This window comes from Amblyraja radiata, chromosome 20 (genome assembly GCF_010909765.2).
Source record: "Amblyraja radiata isolate CabotCenter1 chromosome 20, sAmbRad1.1.pri, whole genome shotgun sequence".
In the NCBI taxonomy this organism is placed as follows: Eukaryota; Metazoa; Chordata; class Chondrichthyes; order Rajiformes; family Rajidae; genus Amblyraja; species Amblyraja radiata.
In genome coordinates this window covers 4,375,170-4,397,562 of record NC_045975.1, presented here as the reverse complement: position 1 = coordinate 4,397,562, position 22,393 = coordinate 4,375,170, and the positions used below count along the sequence as shown (strand labels likewise).

At 47.3% G+C, this 22,393-nt stretch overlaps 1 protein-coding gene across 1 annotated transcript in view; it reads left to right on the top strand.

Annotated features, from left to right (window-relative positions):
• LOC116984381 (protein kinase C-binding protein NELL1-like) overlaps positions 1-22,393 on the top strand; it is a 170,965-nt gene that overhangs the window by 33,564 nt on the left and 115,008 nt on the right. The window contains exon 5 of the mRNA XM_033038539.1: positions 4,537-4,633. Within this exon, the coding sequence (XP_032894430.1) occupies positions 4,537-4,633 (97 nt within the window). The remainder of the gene's footprint in view (positions 1-4,536; positions 4,634-22,393) is intronic.

Below are 22,393 nucleotides of genomic sequence, written 5' to 3'. Positions count from 1 at the left end.
ACAGGCAACATCTCTGGAGAGAAGTAATGGGTGACGTTTTGGGATCGAGACCCTTCTTCAGATCAGTGGGACAGGCAGCATCTCTGGAGATTTGAAGAAGGGTCTGGACCCAACATATCACCCATTCCTCCTCTCCAGAGAACCTGCCTATCCCGCCGAATAACTCCAGCATTTTGTGTCCATTTTCCATCGGAGTCTATCGCATCGAAGTTAGGCAGCAAATGTCACGAGCAAATTCATTTTGTGGTGAACAAGGTCACAAGCTGCGCTGAGAAATTGTGAAACTATGTGGAGATCAGGCTGGTTGTTGAACAGAAGACATTTTAGTAACCCTTCTGAGCAAGCCTTGAGGATGGCTTTAAGAGATGGGTGGGAGTCAAAGATTGATCTCCTGATATCAGCGGGTGGACTATTTAGCCAGACTAAGTGGGGAACCGTTAATAATGTGAGCATCAACTAAAGAGTTAGTTGACTTTAATTAAATTGGCCTTGTTGGTCGGAAGCTGATTTGGAAAGCTTTGAACTGCCCTGTTTCAATGGTCCTTTTGGCAGTAGGTAGTTAACAGCGAGCCGGAAGCAGCATTGGACCGAGGGATTCCTGATTTGCCAATCGTTTGATATACTCGCTGCATTTTTATTTTGGGAGAAGATTAATTGAGAAGTAAGAGCAAGACAGGGCAACAAAAAAAAAATCAATTTACCAGAGTGGATGGCGCAACTGTCTGTTTCTAATGATGAGGTTGGCCAAGTGCATTTGGCCTGAGATAGCTCAATAAATTGAAATTGAATTATTGTCAGCGATGCTCTGAGGTGAACGTTTAATTTAAAATGGAGATTGCAAGAGGTTCCAGATTTGATTTTTGCTTCCGATTGCTTTGTTAAAAGGGACAGCTGTCAACCTGGTTAACTGTGGCACAGTCAAGTTCTCTGCAGTATTTGACTGATGAAAGATTAGATCCATTGCCCAAGCTGGCTCTGACAAGGCAGTGGATAATTGTGGTGTTTGTTGAAGGGAAATGTCCACTCATTGTGTGACTGAAACTGCCGTCCTGCTAGTTTCGATGTTCCTATCCCATGTGTGTGCGTGTCACCTCTTCCACAGCCAACAATGGACCATTGTGGGCTCCACCACCTCCTTGAAGCCAGACACAAAATGCTGGAGTAACTCTTGTGGCTAAAGGGATCGGGGGTATGGAGTGAAGGCAGGTACAGGATACTGAGTTGGATGATCAGCCATGATCATATTGAATGGTGGTGCAGGCTCGAAGAACATATTTTCTTTCTCCAGGTAGACGGTTGTTTTTATTAGTTAACAGAAGCAGCAGATAACCATATAACCATATAACAATTACAGCACGGAAACAGGCCATCTCGACCCTTCTAGTCCGTGCCGAACACGTATTCTCCCCTAGTCCCATATACCTGCGCTCAGACCATAACCCTCCATTCCTTTCCCGTCCATATAACTATCCAATTTATTTTTAAATGATAAAAACGAACCTGCCTCCACCACCTTCCCTGGAAGCTCATTCCACACAGCCACCACTCTCTGAGTAAAGAAGTTCCCCCTCATGTTACCCCTAAACTTCTGTCCCTTAATTCTCAAGTCATGTCCCCTTGTTTGAATCTTCCCTACTCTCAGTGGGAAAAGCTTATCCACGTCAACTCTGTCTATCCCTCTCATCATTTTAAAGACCTCTACCAAGTCCCCCCTTAACCTTCTGCGCTGCAAATAATAAAGCCCTAACTTGTTCAACCTTTCTCTGTAACTTAGTTGCTGAAACCCAGGCAACATTCTAGTAAATCTCCTCTGTACTCTCTCTATTTTGTTGACATCCTTCCTATAATTAGGCGACCAAAATTGTACCTCCAGGTAGACGGTTGTTTTTATTAGTTAACAGAAGCAGCAGATGATGTGATCGGCTCATAGTTCAGCCTTTCTGCCTTGTTATTATAGAATTCAATGACTGGCAATGACAGTTGATGACTTATGAGGACAATTTGGGCAAGCACGTAAATCTCTCTGACTGTGAAACTGGTTTGATTTAGTTTAGAGATACAGCGCGGAAACGCGCTCATCGGCCCAACTCCAGTTTAAATTCCATTTGGAATATTTTTGGAGGAACAGGAAACCAAGAATCGACAACCACCGACTCCGTGCCGACCAGCGATCCCCGCACACATATTAACACACACACACACACACACACACACACACACACACACACACACACACACACACACACACACACACACACACACACACACACACACGCACACACACACACAAAGGACAAAATCTTACTGAAGCCAATTAATCCGGAAACCTGTACGTCTTTGGAGCGTGGAAGGAAACCGAAGATCCAGGAGAAAACCCACGCAGGTCAAGGGGAGAACGAACAAACTCCGTACAGACAGCACCCTTAGTCAGGATCGAAACCGGGTCTCTGGCGCAGTAAGGCAGCAACTCTACCGCTGCGCCACCGTGCCGGCCAGTCTTTACCTCTATTTAAATTTTAGTTGCAGTAATGGGCAGTAATTGAGACCTCAACGATTGCAACTGTTGAACATCTTAAATCTTGAAAGAATTAATGGGCGGTCACGGAGGCGCGGCGGTAGAGTTGCTGCCTCACAGCGCCAGAGACCCGGGTTCGATCCCGACTACCGGGTGCTGTCTGTACGGAGTTTGTACGTTCTCCCCGTGACCTGCGTGGGTTGCTCCAAGATTTTCGGATTCCTCCCACTCTCCTAAGACGTACAGGTTTTGGAGGTTAATTGGCTGGTATAAGTGTCAATTGTAAATTGTCCCTAGTGTGTGTACGACAGTGGATCGCTGGTCGGTGCAGACTCGTTGGGACGAAGGGCCTGTTTCCATACAGTACTGTATCTCCAAATTGAACTAAACTAAACTAAATAACATCGTTTTCTCACTTATACATTTGTTAGGGAGAGGTTGTTTTGGGATAGAGATTGAGGCTTACCTTTCTAAAAGTAGCGAACTGTATGATTTTAAAGATAACATCACAACAGGTGCAAGGCAGGTCCGACAGAGAGGAGGAAATTGGTTGTGGAGCAGGTGCGTCATCAGGAGGAAGCAGTGAGGTGCGTAACAGCAGGAGCTCAGGTTAAGCAGGGGCAGTGGATGAACTGGGGTGGGAGATTGCAACCTCCACGTGGTCCGCCCTGTTTCAACGAATGCAATCAACCTGGCGTGCACAGTCAAATAAGATCAAATAGAATAAGTTGTCTTGTGTGTGAATGTGTGTGAATGTGTGTGAGTGATTGGTGGTGGTCGGAGGGGCCGTAGGCGCAGATTGGCAGCCACGCTTCCGTCAGTCTGCCCCAGGGCAGCTGTGGCTACAGAAGTAGCTTACCACCACCGAGTGTGACTGAGGAGTGAATGAATAATGCGATGTAAAGCGCCTTGAGTATTAGAAAGGCGCTATATAAATCCCATCCATTATTATTATTATTACAACTTTAGATTGTGCATGCCATACGCAAGAAGAAGAAGTGGATGAACTGGGAAAGTGTAGAAGAGAGGAGGTTTAGCTCGAGGGACCTGTGGTGCATGGAGGCTGGTCGTGTACGTGTGCTTATGAGGGCCATTTATTACGATGTGCTGCCATCACTGCAGAACCTCAAACAACCGGTCGTTGGGGCACCCGTGTGTCCCTTGTGTTCAGAGGTGGCAACGTTGAGGCTTACGTTGTCGGCATGCAGGACTAGTCTTTCTCAGGGTCTGTCGGTATACTTGGCGTCATAACCAGGTCTTGAAGTGCATAGCTGCAGCAATTGAGAGGAGGAGAACACAGGTGAATTCATTGGGCATCAGGACTGGGGGGTGCAGCGATTCATTTTGACCGCGAGGGAGTGAACGTTAGAGGAGGGGAGTTTGCAGGCAGGCATGAGTCGGGCCGGTTACGGGGAACCCGCCAATGATTGGGAGATGAGGGCAGCAGATTTGGGAGGAAAGCTTGTTGTTCTGCAGGATATCATTACTCCTAGTCTGTGGAAATCTCTGCCTCGGGGGGCCGGTTCTCTGGATACTTTCAAGATAGAGCTAGATAGGGCTCTTTAAGCCCCTGTCCCACTTAGGAAACCTGAACGGAAACCTCTGGAGACTTTGCTCCCCACCCAAGGTTTCCGTGCGGTTCCCGGAGGTTGCAGGTGGTTGCTGGAGGTTGCAGGTAGTGGAAGCAGGTAGCGAGACTGACAAAAACCTCCGGGAACCGCACGGAAACCTTGGGTGGGGCGCAAAGTCTCCAGAGGTTTCCGTTCAGGTTTCCTAAGTGGGACAGGGGCATAAAGATAGCAGAGTCAGGGGATATGGGGAGAAGGCAGGAACAGAGTACTGATTGGGGATGATCAGTCGTTCACAATGAATGGCGGTGCTGGCTCGAAGGGACGAATGGCCTACTCCTGCACCTATTGTCTATTGTCTATTGTGTGGGATGATCTGGTGGGTTTGCAAAGGGCATCGGCTACAACTTTTGACCTGAGAAATATTTGTGTTTTTTCTCCCCCCTCCCATAGGATTTATGAGCGTGTCATTGATACTCCTCAGTCAGTGCTCACTCCAGGGACCAGTGTGTGGTTAGGACAACAGAACGCCAGGCACGGACTCTTTAAGGTAAGAGGAGCAAGCAGAACTAATTACGCAGAACTAAATCATTGCCTTGCAGTACACACTTGGATTATATCGCAGCAGCACAAATGTGTTAACATTGCTGATATTATTACATGTTACATCGTGTTTGATTAAGGATATGTTTATTCCCGTTGTTACAATATATCATGACAATTATTACAAATGTTCACACAGCTCTCTTCAGTGAAAATTGTCAACAGTTTGCAAAACAAATGTTCTATCAGCAGAGTTATTATAATTGGATACAGAGATGAGCTCAGGAACAGAAAACCATTTATCAGTCGTTATTATCTTTGGTTCTACAAGAATGGAGAGACAATTAGGATATTTTATTTCTTGCGTATTCTGTTGTGTTCCAGTGTTGCTTAATGTAGGATCTACATAAACAAAGAATGCAGATTGATTAGGACTCGGAGGGAAGGGCATATTGCCGTCCTTTCACGTAATGCCTGCCTACAAGAATTTCATAAGGGTCATAAGATATATCAGGAGAATTATCCCAGGAATAATTGGGTTGACATATGATGAGCGTTAGAAGGCGCTGGGCCTGCACTCAATGGCGTTTGGAAGGATGAGCAGGGGAAACCTCTTTGAAAGTTACCGAATCGTGAAAGGCCTGGGTAGGGTGAATGTGGAGAGGATGTTTCCACTCGTGGGAGAGTCTAGGACCAGAGGCCACAACCTCAGAATAAAAGGACGTACTTTTAGAAAGCAGATGAGGAGGAATTCCTTTAGCCAGGGAATGGTGAATCTGTGGGATTCATTGCCACAGAAGGCTGCGGAGGCCAAGTTAATGGATATTTTTAAGACGAAGATTGACTGATTCTTGATTAGTGCGAGCGTCAGGGGTTATGGGGAGAAGGCAGGGGAATGGGGATGAGAGGGAAAGATAGATCAGCCATGATTGAATGGTGGAGTAGACATGATGGGCCGAATGGCCTAATTCTGGCCTTAGGACCTCTGAATTTATAGTAGTTTATTAGGCCATTCGGCCCATCGACTACTCTGCCATTCAATCATGGCTGATCTACAGTATCTCCCCCTCCTAACCCCATTCTCCTGCCTGCTCCCCATAACCCCAGGCACATGTACTACTCTTGTATTTTGTGCTAATGTATTTTGCCAGTTAATGAATGTAAAACCATTAAAACATCGTAATTCACAAAACTCAAGTGTTGAGTAGGAAAACGACAGTTTGTGTTGACCATAATATGTAAATTAGAAATAGCTGTTTAACAAAGCTTTGAAATAAGTTGCAAATTAGAATTTTGATGTGCGAACTTTCCCGAGAGATTGTGTGAAGAAAACTTTGCCACCCACAATTGGTTTAGTTTGGAGATGCAGCACGGACACAGGCCCTTCGGCCCACCGAGTCTGCACTGACCAATGATCCACGCACATCAACACTATCCTACACACACTAGGGATAATTTACAATTTTTCCAAGCCAATTAGCCTACAAACTTGTACGCCTTGGAGAGTGGGAGGAAAGCGAAGATCTCGGAGAAAACCCATGAGGTCACGCGGAGAACGTACAAGCTCTGTACAGACAGCGCCCGTAGTTGGGATTGAACCCGGGTCTCTGGCGCTGTGCGGCAGCAACTCTACCGCTGCGCCACCGATACTCTCCAATATCTGAGCAACACCTTATCAAGAGTCCTGTGAACCTGTGTTTTAGTTTGCCAGAGGAATTTGCTGGGAATTCTCTGCCACTGAAGCAAAACAACTGCACGTTATTCCCCCAAATGCTTTCTTTCATTTTTTGAGGAAGAATTTCTTCAACCAGAGGTTGGTGAATCTGTGGAATTCAATGCCACAGATTTGCCACCCTCTAGCTAAAGAAATTATTTTTATTTTATTTTTTTTAATTTTTTATTAGAAGTACGGTAAGTTACAATAATACACAACACATATGCCTTAATACATTTTTTTGTACCGCTTCATTTTTTAAGCTTTAAGAAAAAGATAGAAGTAAAGAAAGTAAGAAAAGTGCGCAAGAATCGTGAAGGTGCAAGAGAGTGTTGAGAAAAGAAAGCCCCTTAGAAAAGAAGTTAGAGAAGGAAGTAAAGAAAGAAAGAAAGTAGACCCTAGAAAAGAAGGAAAACGAAAGGAGAAAGAATCGCTCTATTATAACATTAAACTCCGCAGAAAGGGAACTACCAACCAAGTCTGTTTTTGTTGTTTTACCCCCCGTTGCCAGATCCTGGTACCATTTATTTATTTATTTTTTAAAAATTACTATTGCATCTCATGCTTGTAATAGTTCCAAAAACGTACACCACGTCTTTTGGAATTGGTCTGCTTTGCCTGCTAAGAGGAATCTCATCTCTTCCAGATGTAGTGTTTCAAACATATCTGATATCCACATTTTTATTGTTGGTGTGGGCGCATTTTTCCAGAATTTAAGTATAAGCTTTTTCCCCATTATTAGCCCATAATTGAGTAAATTCTTCTGAAACACGTTTAGTTCAGGGTTACCTTCCGATATTCCAAAAATAATCCATTCTGGTTTTGGTACCAGTTTTATTTTAATTAATTTTGTAAAGATGTCAAATATTTCATTCCAGAATTTTTGTATTTTTGTACAAAAAACGAAAGAATGCGCTATGTTAGCTTCTTGACACAGACATTTATCACAGATGGGTGAGACATTAGGGAAGAATTTATTTATTTTAGTTTTTGAATAATATAGTCTATGTAATGTTTTGAATTGGATGAGAGTATGTCGTACGCTAAAGAAATTATGTGCGGCACAGTGGTGCAGTGATAGAGTTACTGCCTCACAGCGCCAGAGATCCGGGTTCAATGCTGACTACGGGTGCTGTCGTTACGGAGTTTGCATGTTCTCCCATGACCGCGTGTGTTTGCTCCGGTTTCCTCCCACACTCCAAGGAGGTACAGGTTTGCAGGTTAATTGGCTTCTGTAAATTGTGAATTTCCCCTAGTGTGTAGGATAGTGCTGGTGTAGGTGATCATTGGTTAGTGCGGACTCGCTGGGTGGAACGGTTTGTTTCCGCGCTGTAGCTCTCAAGTCACCGACGGCAGTGGGGGCCAGATCTTTGGGTTTTTGAAGCGGAGATCGATTAGTAAGGGGCGTCGGAGGTTACAGGAATAGGGTTGAGAGGGAAAAATAGATCAACCATGATTGAATGGCAGAGTAGACATTTTAGTTGAGTTTAGAGATTGAGTGCGAAAGCAGGCCCTTTGGCCCACTGAGTCTGCGCTGACCAGCGATCCTCGTACAATAACACTATCCCGCTAACTCGGGATAATTTATAATTATGCCAAGCCAATTAACTGACAAACCAATTATAGACAATAGACAATAGGTGCAGGAGTAGGCCATTTGGCCCTTCAAGCCAGCACCGCCATTCAATGTGATCATGACTGATCATCCACACTCAGTACCCCGTTCCTGCTTTCTCCCCATATCCCCTGACTCCGCTATCTTCAAGAGCCCTATCTAGCTCTCTCTTGAAAGTATCCAGAGAACCTGCCTCCACCGCCCTCTGAGGCAGAGAATTCCACACTCACAACTCTCTGTGCGAAAAGTGTTTCCACATCTCTGTTCTAAATGGCTTACCCCTTATTCTTAAACTGTGGCCCCTGGTTCTGGACTCCCCTAACATCGGGAACATGTTTCCTGCCTCTAGCGTGTCCAAACCCTTAATAATATTTCAATAAGATCTCCTCTCATCCTTCTAAATTCCAGAGTGTACAACCCCAGCCGCTCCATTCTCTCAGCATATGACAGTCCCGCCATCCCAGGAATCAAGCTCGTGAACCTACGCTGCACTCCCTCAATAGCAAAAATTGGGCCTAATCCTGCTCCCAGACCTTGCGACTTGTTTTTGGCAATGTTTCCCCACCCCTTCTGTACCAGCTAGTTTTCATTTGAGTTCATTTAAGTCAAGGTGATGGCATGGTTCTGCAGCAGCCTTGACTTGAATAGGTTTTGATAGAGTGGTGAACTTGGCTTTGTAATTGATGTACAGGAGCGAAAAAATAGTTTATATTCCTTCACTTCAGGACGCAAGAAGTTCACATGCAGTAAGAGTCAGCCTTGAGTACCTTTATTAAGCTTCAATGAGACCATGGCTAACATTCTCTCAAGGCTAATTTGTTGCCTTTTATCTCCCCTCTTTTCGTTGGCTTCCTTTTAAACACCAAAAATCTGATGATCTCATTGTTGAAAGTATTCTTTGACAGACTATTAAGAGAACTGCAAAGATTTACAGGCCCACAATGTAATGAAACCGCTTCTGATCTCGGTTCTGAAATAATGGTTGAATTCCCTATTCTAGAAGCTTGAGCTTCTCAACATCAGACTTGCTAATCCCTTTAGACTTTAGATTCAGATTCAGATTCAATTCAGATTCAATCTTTATTGTCATTGTGCAGTGTGCAGTACAGAGACAACGATCTAGACTTTAGAGATCTGTATCTCTAGACTTTAGAGATAGAAACAGGCCCCTTCAGTTCACCGAGTCCGCGCCCACCAGCGATCACCTTCTACACTAATACTATCCTACACGCACTAGGGGCAACTTTCAATTTTTCCCGAAGCCAATTAGCCCACAAACCTGCACGTCTTTGGAGTGTGGGAGGAAACCGGAGCACCCGGAGAAAACCCACATGGGTCACGGGGAGAAGGTACAAACTCCGTACCAGTCAGCAGCAGTAGTCTGGATCAAACCTGGGTCTCTGGCGCTGAGAGGCAGCAACTCTATTGCTGTGGCCTGAGGTTACGGGGTTGGGGGGGGGGGGGGGGGGGGGGGAGGCAGGAGAATGAAGTTAGGAGGTAGAGTTAGATGAGCCATGATTGAATGGCGGAGTAGACCTGATGGGCCAAATGGCCTAATTCTGCTTCTATCTCTTATGATCCAACCCAGTAAAATGATGCAGCAGATGTCACCTAGGCAATATACAAGTGTCCGGGGCCTATGAGAGGGGGGTGGAGGGGGTATATCGTATCCGGGCCCGGGGTCCAAAAGGGGGCCCGGGAGCCGAAGGAGGGGGGCCGGGAATTTCCTGAAATCTCAGAAAATGTTTGCATATATTTTGTGAAGATTAGCATTCACATTTTGTGTGAGCCGACATAGTTTTATATATCGTAATTCGTAGAAATTGTGATCCATAATAAAGCGGGGAATTTTAACTAGCGGGTGTGTGGGCGGGGTAACCTGATTTAAAGAGGGGGATGTAGGGGGGTGGGGTGCACTAGGACCCAGCAGAGTCATCGCTACTAATGGGCTTTCCCAGCAGGAGGGGTGGGGGGAGGAAAACTAGGACCCAGCAGAGCTAGAGCACGTGTTATCCGTCTGCATGGTGGAGGCTGTGGGCCTGGTGCTGAGCCGGGGACTGTGGTGAGGTGACGACTCTGGCCCGCTGGTGGCCGGTGGAGAGGCGAGGGAGGGTCGGCGGAGTGGCTGGTGGAGGCCCGTGGGGGCTAGAGTAGAGATACGGGCAACAGCGTCGTGGCCCTGGGGAGACGGTGACGGTCGGCGACAGCGGGCGGGGGTGTTGGTGGTCCGGGCCTGGGTTTGGCCGGGTAGGTGGTGGGTGTTGTTGCCGCTCCTGGTGGTGTGAGTGGGTGGGTGGGTGGGTGTGGGTGAATGTGTGGGTGGGTGTGTGTGTGTGAGTGGGTGTGTGTAAATGGGTCAAGTCAAGTCAAGTTTATTCGTCACATACACGTACGAGATGTGCAGTGAAATGAAAAGTGGCAATGTTCGCGGACTTTGTGCAAAAAGACAAACAAACAAACAACCAAACAAACTATAAACTGAATGGAACAGAATCACATATTCTTTTACATATTAAATATTGTGGGCAGAAGGAAAAAGGAAAAAAAACAATTTAAAAAAAGTGAGTTCAGGTGTGTGTGTGTGTGTGTGTGTTATTGGGAAGGTGAATTTTGTAAATGTACAGTTAAAACCATTCGATCTGTTGAACTTGTTTCCAAATGTTTGTGTTAGCTTAAGAACACTATTAACAATTCCAGCAACAGCAGCTTCTGCAGAGAGTTCATTTAGCAAACTCAAGCTGATTAAGAATTATTGAAGGTCTATTTGTGGATTTGGCCAGGCTAAGTATTGCCAGAAGTATAATTTTTCATGTTGTGATTCGAAAATTTTCACAAAAAAAGGCCAGGAAAGCTCTTTATTTAAAGTAAATACGGAGCCTATCTACCTTTTACTTTTTACTAACAATTATGTCTTCTCGAAGGGCCGAATGGCCTCCTCGCATCTGATCTGCATTGAAATATAAAAGGATGCTTCAATGTGAATTATTTCTCCTTATCTGTATTGTGGCATAAACAAAGATCTTCAAAACAAAGGTACACAAAATTGCTGGGGAAACTCAGCGGGTGCAGCAGCATCTATGGAGCGAAGGAAATAGGCGACGTTTCGGGCCGAAACCCTTCTTCAGACTGATGGGGGGTGGGAGAAAGAAGGAAAAGGGGAGGAGGGGGAGGAGCCCGAGGGCGGGCGGATGGGAGGGCGGGCGGATACAGCTATTTTGCTAGCCCTTGCTGTCTCCTCCCCTTCCTTAACCCTCTAGCTGTCTCCTCCCACCCGCCCGCCCTCGGGCTCCTCCCCCTCCTCCCCTTTTCCTTCTTTCTCCCACCCCCCATCAGTCTGAAGAAGGGTTTCGGCCCGAAACGTCGCCTATTTCCTTCGCTCCATAGATGCTGCTGCACCCGCTGAGTTTCCCCAGCAACTTTGTGTACCTTCGATATTCCAGCATCTGCAGTTCCCTTTTGAACATATTCAAAACAAATGTGCTTTCTTCTTTCTGATCCTTTTTAATTTATATTTATTTATATTTATCATGGAGGGAGCATAAGGCCTTAAATGCAGAAATTAGAGCGCTCCATTCCACCCCTCTCTCATCTTCCGTACCCCTTTTTGGCCTTACAGGCTACAGCTCATGGCATCAAACAGTAGTGGATAAAAACAGGATGACTAATGGAGAAGGGAAGGGGGCCCCGAAAGAAACGTTGTACCCACTGATAAAATTCCTCTCAGAAGCACTGCAAGTGTCACCACGTTTTGACGCCGACCAAGTTACAAAAGTTGAATGAATTATATTTTGTTGTCCCATGTGATAAGCCTTTAGGATATTCTTTGTTTTGTGTACCCACGGTATGCAAAGAGAGGGCACATAAAGGGCACCGACAGAGTATTCCATTTTACTCAACCCATTTTTAACACATTCCATTTGTGGACCACCTTTGTTCTCGGCGGGTCCCCCCGGCAAGGTATGGGATCTCCTATCTTTCCATTTGTGTACCTGACCCAAGACTGGAGCGGAGGTCAAGTTAATGGATATCTTTATGGCAGAGATAGATAGATTCTTAAGGGGTTGGACAGGCTGGATGCAGGAAGATTGTTCCCGATGTTGGGGAAGTCCAGGACAAGGGGTCACAGCTTAAGGATAGAGGGGAAATCCTTTAGGGCCGAGATGAGAAAAACATTTTTCACACAGAGAGTGGTGAATCTCTGGAACTCTCTGCCACAGAAGGTAGTTGAGGCCAGTTCATTGGCCATATTTAAGAGGGAGTTAGATGTGGCCCTTGTGGCTAAAGGGATCAGGGGGTATGGAGAGAAGGCAGGTACAGGATAATGAGTTGGATGATCAGCCATGATCATATTGAATGGCGGTGCAGGCTCGAAGGGCCGAATGGCCTACTCCTGCACATATTTTCTATGTTTCTATGATTCTTGATTAGTTCCGGTGTTATGGGATGAAGGCAGGAGATTGGGGTTGAGGGGAAGGTAGATCAGCCATGATTGAATGGTGGAGTGGTGAATGGCCTAAATTCCTGTCTCTTATGAACATACGGACTGCATTTTCAGTCTATAATAGCCATCCTTTTCACAATTACATTATGTGTTCAAGCAATGGAGATCTGCAGAACATCCAACTAGTGTGATCTTCAACTACAAAATGTGCCAAGTCAAAATAGCTCTACCTGCGATCTGTGACTAATTTGCTGGCTCCACTGTCAGTAAGAAGTAAAATTGATGGTGATCCTCATCTTCGAAACAGCTGTTATTTATATTAAAACTTGCTCGAGTACTCCTACAGAAGGTTACCATATGCTTAAGTTCGAAGATAAAAATACCACACTAAAACATTCAAACTTCTTGTAATATATCCACACTATTGAATTGGAAATGTGTCTGATTATAAGTGGGGAAAATATATAAATCTTACTTTACCAAGCCGGCACGGTGGCAGAGCGGTAGAGTTGCTGCCTCACAGCGCCAGACTGACTGTGGGTGCTGTCTTTCTGGAGTATTGGTCACCTAATATGAGGAAGGACATTCTTGCTATTGAGGGAGTGCAGCGTAGGTTCACCAGGTTAATTCCCGGGATGGCGGGACTGTCATATGCTGAGAGAATGGAGCGGCTGGGCTTGTACACTGGAGTTTAGAAGGATGAGAGGAGATCTCATTGAAACATATAAGATTGTTAAGGGTTTGGACACGCTAGAGGCAGGAAACATGTTCCCGATGTTGGGAGATTCCAGAACCAGGGGCCACAGTTTAAGAATAAGGGGCAAGCCATTTAGAACGGAGAAGAGGAAACACTTTTTCTCACAGAGAGTTGTGAGTTGTGAGTGGAATTCTCTGCCTCAGAGGGCGGTGTCAAGTCAAGTCAAGAGAGTTTATTGTCATGTGTCCCAGATAGGACAATTACATTCTTGCATTGAATTGAATGGTGGAGGCCAGTTCTCTGGATACTTTCAAGAGAGCTAGATAGGGCTCTTAAAGATAGTGGAGTCGGGGGATATGGGGAGAAGGCAAGAATGGGGCACTGATTGGGGATGATCAGCCATGATCATATTGAATGGCAGTGCTGGCTCGAAGGGCTGAATGGCTTACTATTATTGTGTTCAAGAAGGAACTGCAGATGCTGGAAGATTGAAGGTACACAAAATTGCTGGAGAAACTCAGCGGGTGCAGCAGCATCTATGGAGCGAAGGAAATGGGCGACGTTTCGGGCCGAAACCCTTCTTCAGACTGATGGGGGGTGGGGGGGGAGAAGGAAGGAAAAAGGGGAGGAGGAGGAGCCCGAGGGCGGGCGGATGGGAGGGTGGGAGGAGACAGCTAGAGGGTTAAGGAAGGGGAGGAGACAGCAAGGGCTAGCAAAATTGGGAGAATTCAATGTTAATGCCATCCCAAGGTCCCCAGGCGGAATATGAGGTGCTGTTCCTCCAATTTCCGCTGTTGCTCACTCTGGCAATGGAGGAGACCCAGGACAGAGAGGTCGGATTGGGAATGGGAGGGGGAGTTGAAGTGCTGAGCCACCGGGAGGTCAGGTTGGTTATTGCGGACTGAGCGGAGGTGTTTGGTGAAACGATCGCCCAACTTCCGCTTAGTCTCCCCAATGTAAATCAGCTGACATCTAGAGCAGCGGATGCAGTAGATGAGGTTGGAGGAGATGCAGGTGAACCTTTGTCGCACCTGGAACGACTGCTTGGGTCCTTGAATGGAGTCGAGGGGGGTGGTGAAGGGACAGGTGTTGCATTTCTTGCGGCCTACTATTATTGTCTATTGTCAATTGTCCCCGTGACCTGACCAGGTCGGGGGGAGTTCCCCATTGCCACGGGTACCATGTAATCCTGTGCTACCTGCTCCATGGTCGGATAGTCGGTGACTAAACCGTCTCCCCCACCTGGTTTGCCAGGTGAGGAGGGGGCTGTGGACCCCCAGCAGGACCAAAAACAAGAGGGCGGATGAGCTCCTAACGAGCTGACGGCCATCCACACTTCAGTGGAAGTCGTGATCACTGTCGTACACGGCATTGTAAGGAATGATGCTAAAGCCAACACACACCAAAATCCTGTACTTCCAGCGGCGGAAGTCCTCAGGAACTGGAGGACAGAGATGTGTGGTGCGTCCATCATCGTTCCCGTCGGAAACCAGCGCCACTGCGTCGCTAATGTTGTCAACGATGATGAATGAATGAATGAATGAATGAATGAATGTGACCTGCGTGGGTTTTCTCCGGGATCTCCGGTTTCCTCCCACACTCCAAAGAAGTCCAGTTTTGTAAGTTATTTGGCTTGGTATAAATGTAAAAATTGTCCCCAGCGTGCGCAGGATAGTGTTAGTGCGCGGGGATCGCTGGTCGGTGCGGACTCGGTGGGCCGAAGGGTCTGTTTCCCTAAAACTAAAGTCGAGCACACTCCTCTTCCTGCACACCTGAACAGAACAGTTGGTTGGTATACAAAAAAGCTGGAGAAACTCAGCGGGTGCAGCAGCATCTATGGATCGAAGGAAATAGGCAACGTTTCGGCCCGAAACCCTTCCGGGTTTCGGCCCGAAACGTTGCCTATTTCCTTCCGTGTTTCGGCCCGAAACGCTGCCTATTTCCTTCGCTCCATAGATGCTGCTGCACCCGCTGAGTTTCTCCAGCTTTTTTGTGTACCTTCGATTTTCCAGCATTTGCAGTTCCTTCTTAAGTATTTACTGGTTGTTGTTAGTTACACAGTCATTTTTATGAGCGAAAAGAGCTCCTGCTCGTGTTGTTGAGCTTGTTGACATGAAGTCATTCCTAATTGAATCCTGCGTTTTGCGTTTACCTTCTGTCTCCCACCTCCAGTGAACCTTCTGAGTCTCCTCGCCGTTGTTTGTTTGTGAATTACTCAAACAAACGCTGTGAGCGATTTGTTTTTCCCGAGAACTCCCACGGAGGAAGCTGCTTGAAGCTGACGGTGGATAGAACGTTCGTATTTCCAGTTAAAACAAAGTCAGGTGGAAGGTGGCGTGGGTCCACCACAGACTTTCCGCCACTCTAGAGTCCAGAGGCTTTCTGGATGATCCGTTTTGCCGGAGAAACCCGGGTCACGGCCTCTGAACGTTTGACGGCGCTGGGCCTGTGCTCGCTGGAGTTTATAAGAATGGGGGCGGGTACCTCATTGAAACTTACCGAATATTGAAAGGCTTGGCTAGAGTTGATGTGGAGAGGATGTTTCCACTAGTGGGAGCGTCTAGGACCCAGATCCCAGCCTCAGAATTAAAGGACCTTCCTTTAGGAAGGAGATGAAGAGGAATTTCTTTAGTCAGGGGGCGGTGAATCTGTGGAATCCTTTGCCACAGAAGGCTGTGGAGGCCAAGTCAGTGGATATTTTTATGGCAGAGATAGATAGATTCTTGATTAGTACGGGTGGCGGCGCGACTCACGTCAGCAGCGGCCTCTGCAGTCCGTCTGCGTTTTTATTATTTTATGTCTATGTTTTTATGTAGTTTTTGTTTAATTTTGTTGGGGTATGTGTGTGGGGGGTGGGGGTGGTGTGGGGGGGTTGGGGGTAACTTTTAAATCTCTCCTTGCACGGGAGACCCGACCTTTTCTTTGTCGGGTCTCCGTTGTCGTTGGGGCTGCAACGAGGAGCGGCCTCCAACAGGAAGACCGGGGGCTGTGGTGCCGACTACTCACCTCACCGTCGCGGAGCTGGCCGAGTCCAGAGCGGGTGGAGCTGTGGTGGACGCTGCTGCGGCCCGACCCCCGGAGTTTCGGTGGCTGCAACTGCGGGTTTGGCGGACGGCGACACCGGGAGCCCGCGGGTCCCTGGAGGGAGACCGCTTTTCGGGGCTTCCGCAGTGGCGACTTCTCCCGCCCGAGTTGCGGGGTTGAAGAGCACCTGAGCGGGGTTTTACAGCACCGCCCCGCGCGGCTTGGAATGGCTGCGGGACTCTGCGAGCGCGCGCCGGGGGCTCTAACACCAAGACCCGGTGTGCGACCTTGCATCACCCGGCGTGGCTTTAATGGCCACGGGACAATTCGCCATCGCCCGCCGGGGGCTTTGACTTTGACTTTGACTCTGACATCGGGGGGGAGAGTGCAGTGGAGAGAGAAGTTTTTTTGGCTTTCCATCACAGCAATGTGATGGATGTTTATGTAAATTATGTTGTGTCTTGGGTCTATTTGTTTGTAATGTATGGCTGCAGAAACGGCATTTCGTTTGGACCTCAAGGGGTCCAAATGACAATAAATTGTGTCAGAGGTTATGGGGAGAAGGCAGAAGAATGGGGTTAGGAGGAAGAGATAGATCAGCCATATTTGAATGGCAGCGTAGACTTGATGGGCCAAATGGCCTAATTCTACTATCGACCTATCACTTACAATCTTATGAGAGGTGTCCAACGGTAGTGGAATGATCCGCTTAGGCCTCCGAGGGGCCGAGATACCGTAATTTTGTCCGGATTGAAGGAGGTGCCAGACCACCAGTTACTGGATAATGGGTGGAATACCTGTATAAAGGTAGACCTGTATAACAGTTTGAATTACTTGCAGGCAGGTAACAGCAAGCAATTAGGAGGAGCAAACCTCCCCTCCAATCTAGACTTTTATTGCCAAGGAGGTGAATGAGGTGAGCAGTTCTTGCTGCAGTTGTACGGGGCTTTGAGGCCGCACCTGGAACCCTCTGGGTAATACAAACAAGGAACTGCAGATGCTGGTTTACCAAGAAAAAGACACAATATGCTGGAGTAATTCAACGGGTCAGACAGCATCTCTGTAGAACATTGATTAGGTGACGTTTCGGGTCGGGACCATCCTCGGGTTGATGAGAGGTTTCTGACCTGAAATGTCACTTATCCCTGTTCTCCAGGGATGCTGCCTGACCCGCTGAACATTGACTTCTCCAATTTAAGATAGTCCCTGCTTTCTCCCTCTTTCCCCCACCCCCCACCCCCCAGCTCACCCACAGCCCACTGTCTCCGCCTCTTCCTTTCTTCTTCCTGCCCCCCCCCACATCAGTCTGAGGAAGAGTCTCGACCCGAAAAATGTTGCCTTTTCCCTTCGCTCCATAGATGCTGCCGCACCCGCTGAGTTTCTCCAGCATTTTTGTCTACCTTCGATTTTCCAGCATCTGCAGTTCCCTCTTAAACGCTGATTTACTCCATTATTTTGTGTCTTGCATTGTGTGCAGTTTTGGTTTCCTGATTCAAGGATGGATGTTCTTCAGTAGCGATGCAAAGAAAGTTCACCGGCATGATTGTTGTATTAAATAGGAAAGGAGGGGAATACATTGTATGCTCTGCAGTGTAGATTGAAGGGCAATCTTACTGAAATGAGTTGAAACAATCAAGGATAGTCCAAGGGTCACCAATGAGGTAGATAGTAGTTTAGGACCGCTCTCTGGTCGTGGTAGGATGGTTCAGTTGCCTGATAACAGCTGGGAAGAAACTGTCCATGACTCTGGAGGTGTGCGTTTTCACACTTTTGTTCACACTTACACGTTTTTACCTTTTGCCTGATGGGAGAGGGGAGAAGAGGGTGGCTAGCGTGCGACTGGTCCTTGCCGAGGCAGCACGAGTGTTGAGTCCGGGGATAAGGCCGGATAAGACTTTGTTAAAAGGCTTGCATTCTTGTTCCCATTCCAGATATTCTAGGCGAGTATCAGGATTTGATTCTTTTTTTGGATGAGTGATTGTATAAAGGGCCTGTCCCACTTACCCGATTTTTTTCGGCGACTTGCCGGCACCCGTCATAGTCGCAGCAGGTCGTGGGGTGAAGCCGGTATGGTCGTGAGTAGTCGCCCAAAGAGTCGTACCGTGTTCTGGTCGCCGCTGGATTTTCAACATATTGCAAATTTTCGGTGACCTGCTGCGACTACAACGGGTGCTGGCAATCACCGAAAAAATGGCGTAAATGGGACAGGCCCTTTGAGGACCTTCAAGATCAAATGCCGGATGCCTAAATGGGAACGCCTATACCATTGGATATCAGTTTGCGTGTTCAATGTTTCAAAGGTGCTTTTATTGTCTCACATGCGATGTGCCAACACATGAAATGACAAACAGTCCAGTAGAATATTACCGTATCCCCAATTAGCAAGTGTACAGAAGTCGTCTCCTCTCCTGAGCCCGCATCCAAGAGGCGCCATGTTTTGGCACCGTTTTCAAAGTACATGCTCTTAGTTTAGTTTGGAGATACAGCACTGAATCAGGCCCTTTGGCCCCCCCCCCCCCCCCTCCCCGAGTCCGCGCCGACCAGCGATCCCCGCACGTTAACACTATCCTACACACACTGGGGACAATTTACATTTATACCAATCCAAATAACCTAGAAACCTGTATGGAGCACCCGGGCACAAGCCACGCAGGTCACGGGGAGAACGTGCAAACTCCATACGGACAGCACCCATAGTCGGGATCGAACCCGGGTCTCTGGTACTGTGAGGCAGCAACTCTACCGCTGTGCCGTCCTAGTTCTCAAGAGCGGTGTCTGTTCCAGCGAGTCCCAGGCTGTTTGGGGCATGAGGCCATCTCCTTCCTAGGCCACCGCGTCCCTCTCCTCGCCCGTCCACCGTTGGCCCTCGGAGCGTGGGAACCTCCGTGCAGCTGACCTCGAGGGCACGGGGGGCGGGCCAGAACCCCGGTCTCCTCTCCCACCAGCCTCTCCCGTCACATCCGTCATCACCGACACCATCTTAAAACCCATCTCTTCTCCGTGGCCTTTGATACCCAGTAAGATGTCGACTTTATTTACTTGATTTAATTTCTTATTTTGATTGCTTTTATTGCGCGGCTATTATTTTTACTCATGTTTTATGTCTTTTAATTTATTGTTGTATTTCATATGTAATTTTTGCGCCTCATGTGAGCTGTTATGTTGTCTGTTTATGATGTCTTGTTTATTCTTCTGTACAGTACTTTGGTCAACATTGGTTGTTTTAAAGTGCTTAACAAATAAAGTTGGATTGGATTGGATCCTCCCGCTCTCTGGTCTACGGGGGGAGGGCGGGCGTGGGCCCCCTCTCCGGGAGAGGGTCGTGGGCTTCCCCCTTCCATGCCGTGGTCCGCCGGGTCAAATGAGCCGACAATAAAAAGAATAATAGACTTTATTGTCATTGTATATACATACAACAAGTTCAGGCGCACTGCCCTAGTGGAGCTCCAACATATCAGATAAATATTAATGAATAACAAAAACGGCAGGAAAAGGTCAAGTCGTCATAATGTGCCATGTGCAATATTTCACAGTACAGTGTGATGACAGTACAACATATTGGCTATGGGGGCTGTGTGTTGAGTGCAGAGTTCACAGTGGTGATGGCTTTGGGGTCGGAATTGTTCGTTCGTCTTGTGGTGAGTGATCTGATGGACCTGTAACGCATTCCTCAGGGCAGAAGTTCAAACAAGTGATGTGTAGGATGAGGTGAGTACCATTGCTCGTCTCCCTGGCCTTGCATGCAAGAGAAACAAATGAGCCTGGCTTGAAGCTGAGCTCATTTGGGTGTTGTTAGGCAAAGCATTGTTCATCATAATGAAATGAAATTGGTGCATGTGGGATAAATGCCAGCAGGGGATATAGACGTGTAGGGATGTTTTAGAAGTTGCACACAGAAAAATGGCCTCTTTACTTGTTCCCTGATTAATGTTTGGTTTAGATTTTTTTTTTCTCGTGTACTAAAATACAACACAAAGCTTTGCGCCACACACTCATCTCACCACTGCCATCGGGAAGAAGGTACAGGAGCCTGAAAACTGTAACGTCCAGATTCAGGAACAGCTTCTTCCCCACAGCCATCAGGCTATTAAACACATCAGCGAATAAGCTCTGAACTGCCAAAGACTATATTATTATTGCACTATATTTGTTATTTTGTTCTTATTTTTCTCTTCCCCCGTTATGTATTATGTTTACATATATTCACATATTCTGTTGTGCTGCAGCAAGTAAGAATTTCATTGTCCCATCCTGGACATATGACAATAAAACACTTGCCTCATAATTTGCATGCTGTCGATGGACAATAGGTGCAGGAGTAGGCCATTCGGCCCTTCGAGCCAGCACCGCCATTCAATGTGATCACGGCTGATCATCCAAAAATCAGTACCACGTTCCTAGGTACACAAAACGCTGGAGAAACTCAGCGGGTGCAGCAGCATCTATGGAGCGAAGGAAATAGGCAACGTTTTGGGCCGAAACCCTTCTTCCTGCCTGAGTACCCCGTTCCTGCCTTCTCCCCATATCCCCTGACTCCGCTATCTTTAAGAGCCCTATCTAGCTCTCTCTTGAAAGTATCCAGAGAACCGGCCTCCATCGCCCTCTGAGGCAGAGAATTCCCCAGACTCACAACTCTCTGTGAGAAAAAGTGTTTCCTTGTCTCAGTACAAGTCTCACTATACAGAGGCAATGTGTAGGTAGGAACTGCAGATGCTGGTTGAAACCGAAGATAGGCACAATAGACCCATTCCTTCTCTCCAGAGATGCTGCCTGTCCCGCTGAGTTACTCCTGCGACTTGTGCCTATCAGTAAAATGCTATCAAGCCAAACTCGAGTACGATGGGAGGAGCAAAGGGAAAGGTACAGAGTGCAGAATATAGTTGTCAGCATTGTAGCGCACCAAAGATAGACACAAAATGCTGGAGTAACTCAGCGGGACAGGCAGCATCTCTGGAGAAAAGGAATGGGTGACGTTTCGGGTCGACACCCTTCTACAGACTGGAGTCACTCCAGCATTTTAGGTCTATCTTCCATTGAAACCAGCATCTGATGTTCCTTCCTACACACTGTAGCGCACCAGTTCCAGAGACAAAGTCCAATGTCCGCAATGGGGTAGAGGTGAATGGGACAGTGCCCTAGCTTATGGAAGGACCGTTCAGAAGCCTGATAACAGAGGGGAAGAAGCTGTTCCTGAGTCTAGTGGTGCGCGCTTTCAAGCTTCTGTACCTTCTGCCGGACGGGAGCGGGGAGGAGAAGGAATGATCGGGGTGGGAGAGAGCTTTGATCACGTTGTCTACGTTTCGGAGGCAGCGTAAGGTGCAGCTGGAGTCGTGTGCTTTAGAGTCTGGCGCTTTTGCTTATTTATTTGTATGCTGCATTTCTCTTGTGTTTGCTAAATACCTCGGCTTGAAGGAGACGGAGGTCCAGAAATGTCCTCCATTACATTCTGCTGCAATGGATGACAACTTTCATCAACAGAGGGAACTGATTTAATGTTGGCAGAAGTGGTTATAGAAACGTCTCTTAGTGATAGATGCAAAGTGCAATTGGCCTGAAGAAGGGTCCCGACACGAAACGTCACCCATCCTATTTCTCCAGAGATGTTGCCGGACCCGCAGATTTAAATTGGAGGAGCAGCACCTCATATTTCGCTTGGGTAGTTTACACCCCAGCGGTATGAACATTGACTTCTCCAATTTCAGGTAGTCCCTGCTTTCTCCTTCTTTCCCCTCCCCTTCCCAGCTCCCCCACAGCCCACTGTGTCCGCTTCTTCCTTTCTTCTTCCCGCCCCCACCACCAGGAGTGAGACTGGGCCTTGATTCTGCTGGTGGCCTTGCTGAGGCAGCATGAAGTGTCGATGGAGCCAATGAAGAAAGTTTGGTCTGGGCTACAACCACAACTCCGCAATTTCTTCTCGACTAAGAGAGACCAAGTAAATATGGCAGATTTCTTCCATTGAAATATATTTACGTATCAGATTAGAAACATAGAAACATAGAAAATGGGTGCAGGAAGAGGCCATTCGGCCCTTCGAGCCTGCACCGCCATTCAATACGATCATGGCTGATCATCCAACTCAGTATCCCGTACCTGCCTTCTCTCCATACCCTCTGATCCCCTTAGCCACAAGGGCCACATCTAACTCCCTCTTAAATATAGCCAATGAACTGGCCTCGACTACCCTCTGTGGCAGGGAGTTCCAGGGATTCACCACACTCTGTGTGAAAAAAGTTCTTCTCATCTCGGTTTTAAAGGATTTCCCCCTTATCCTTAAGC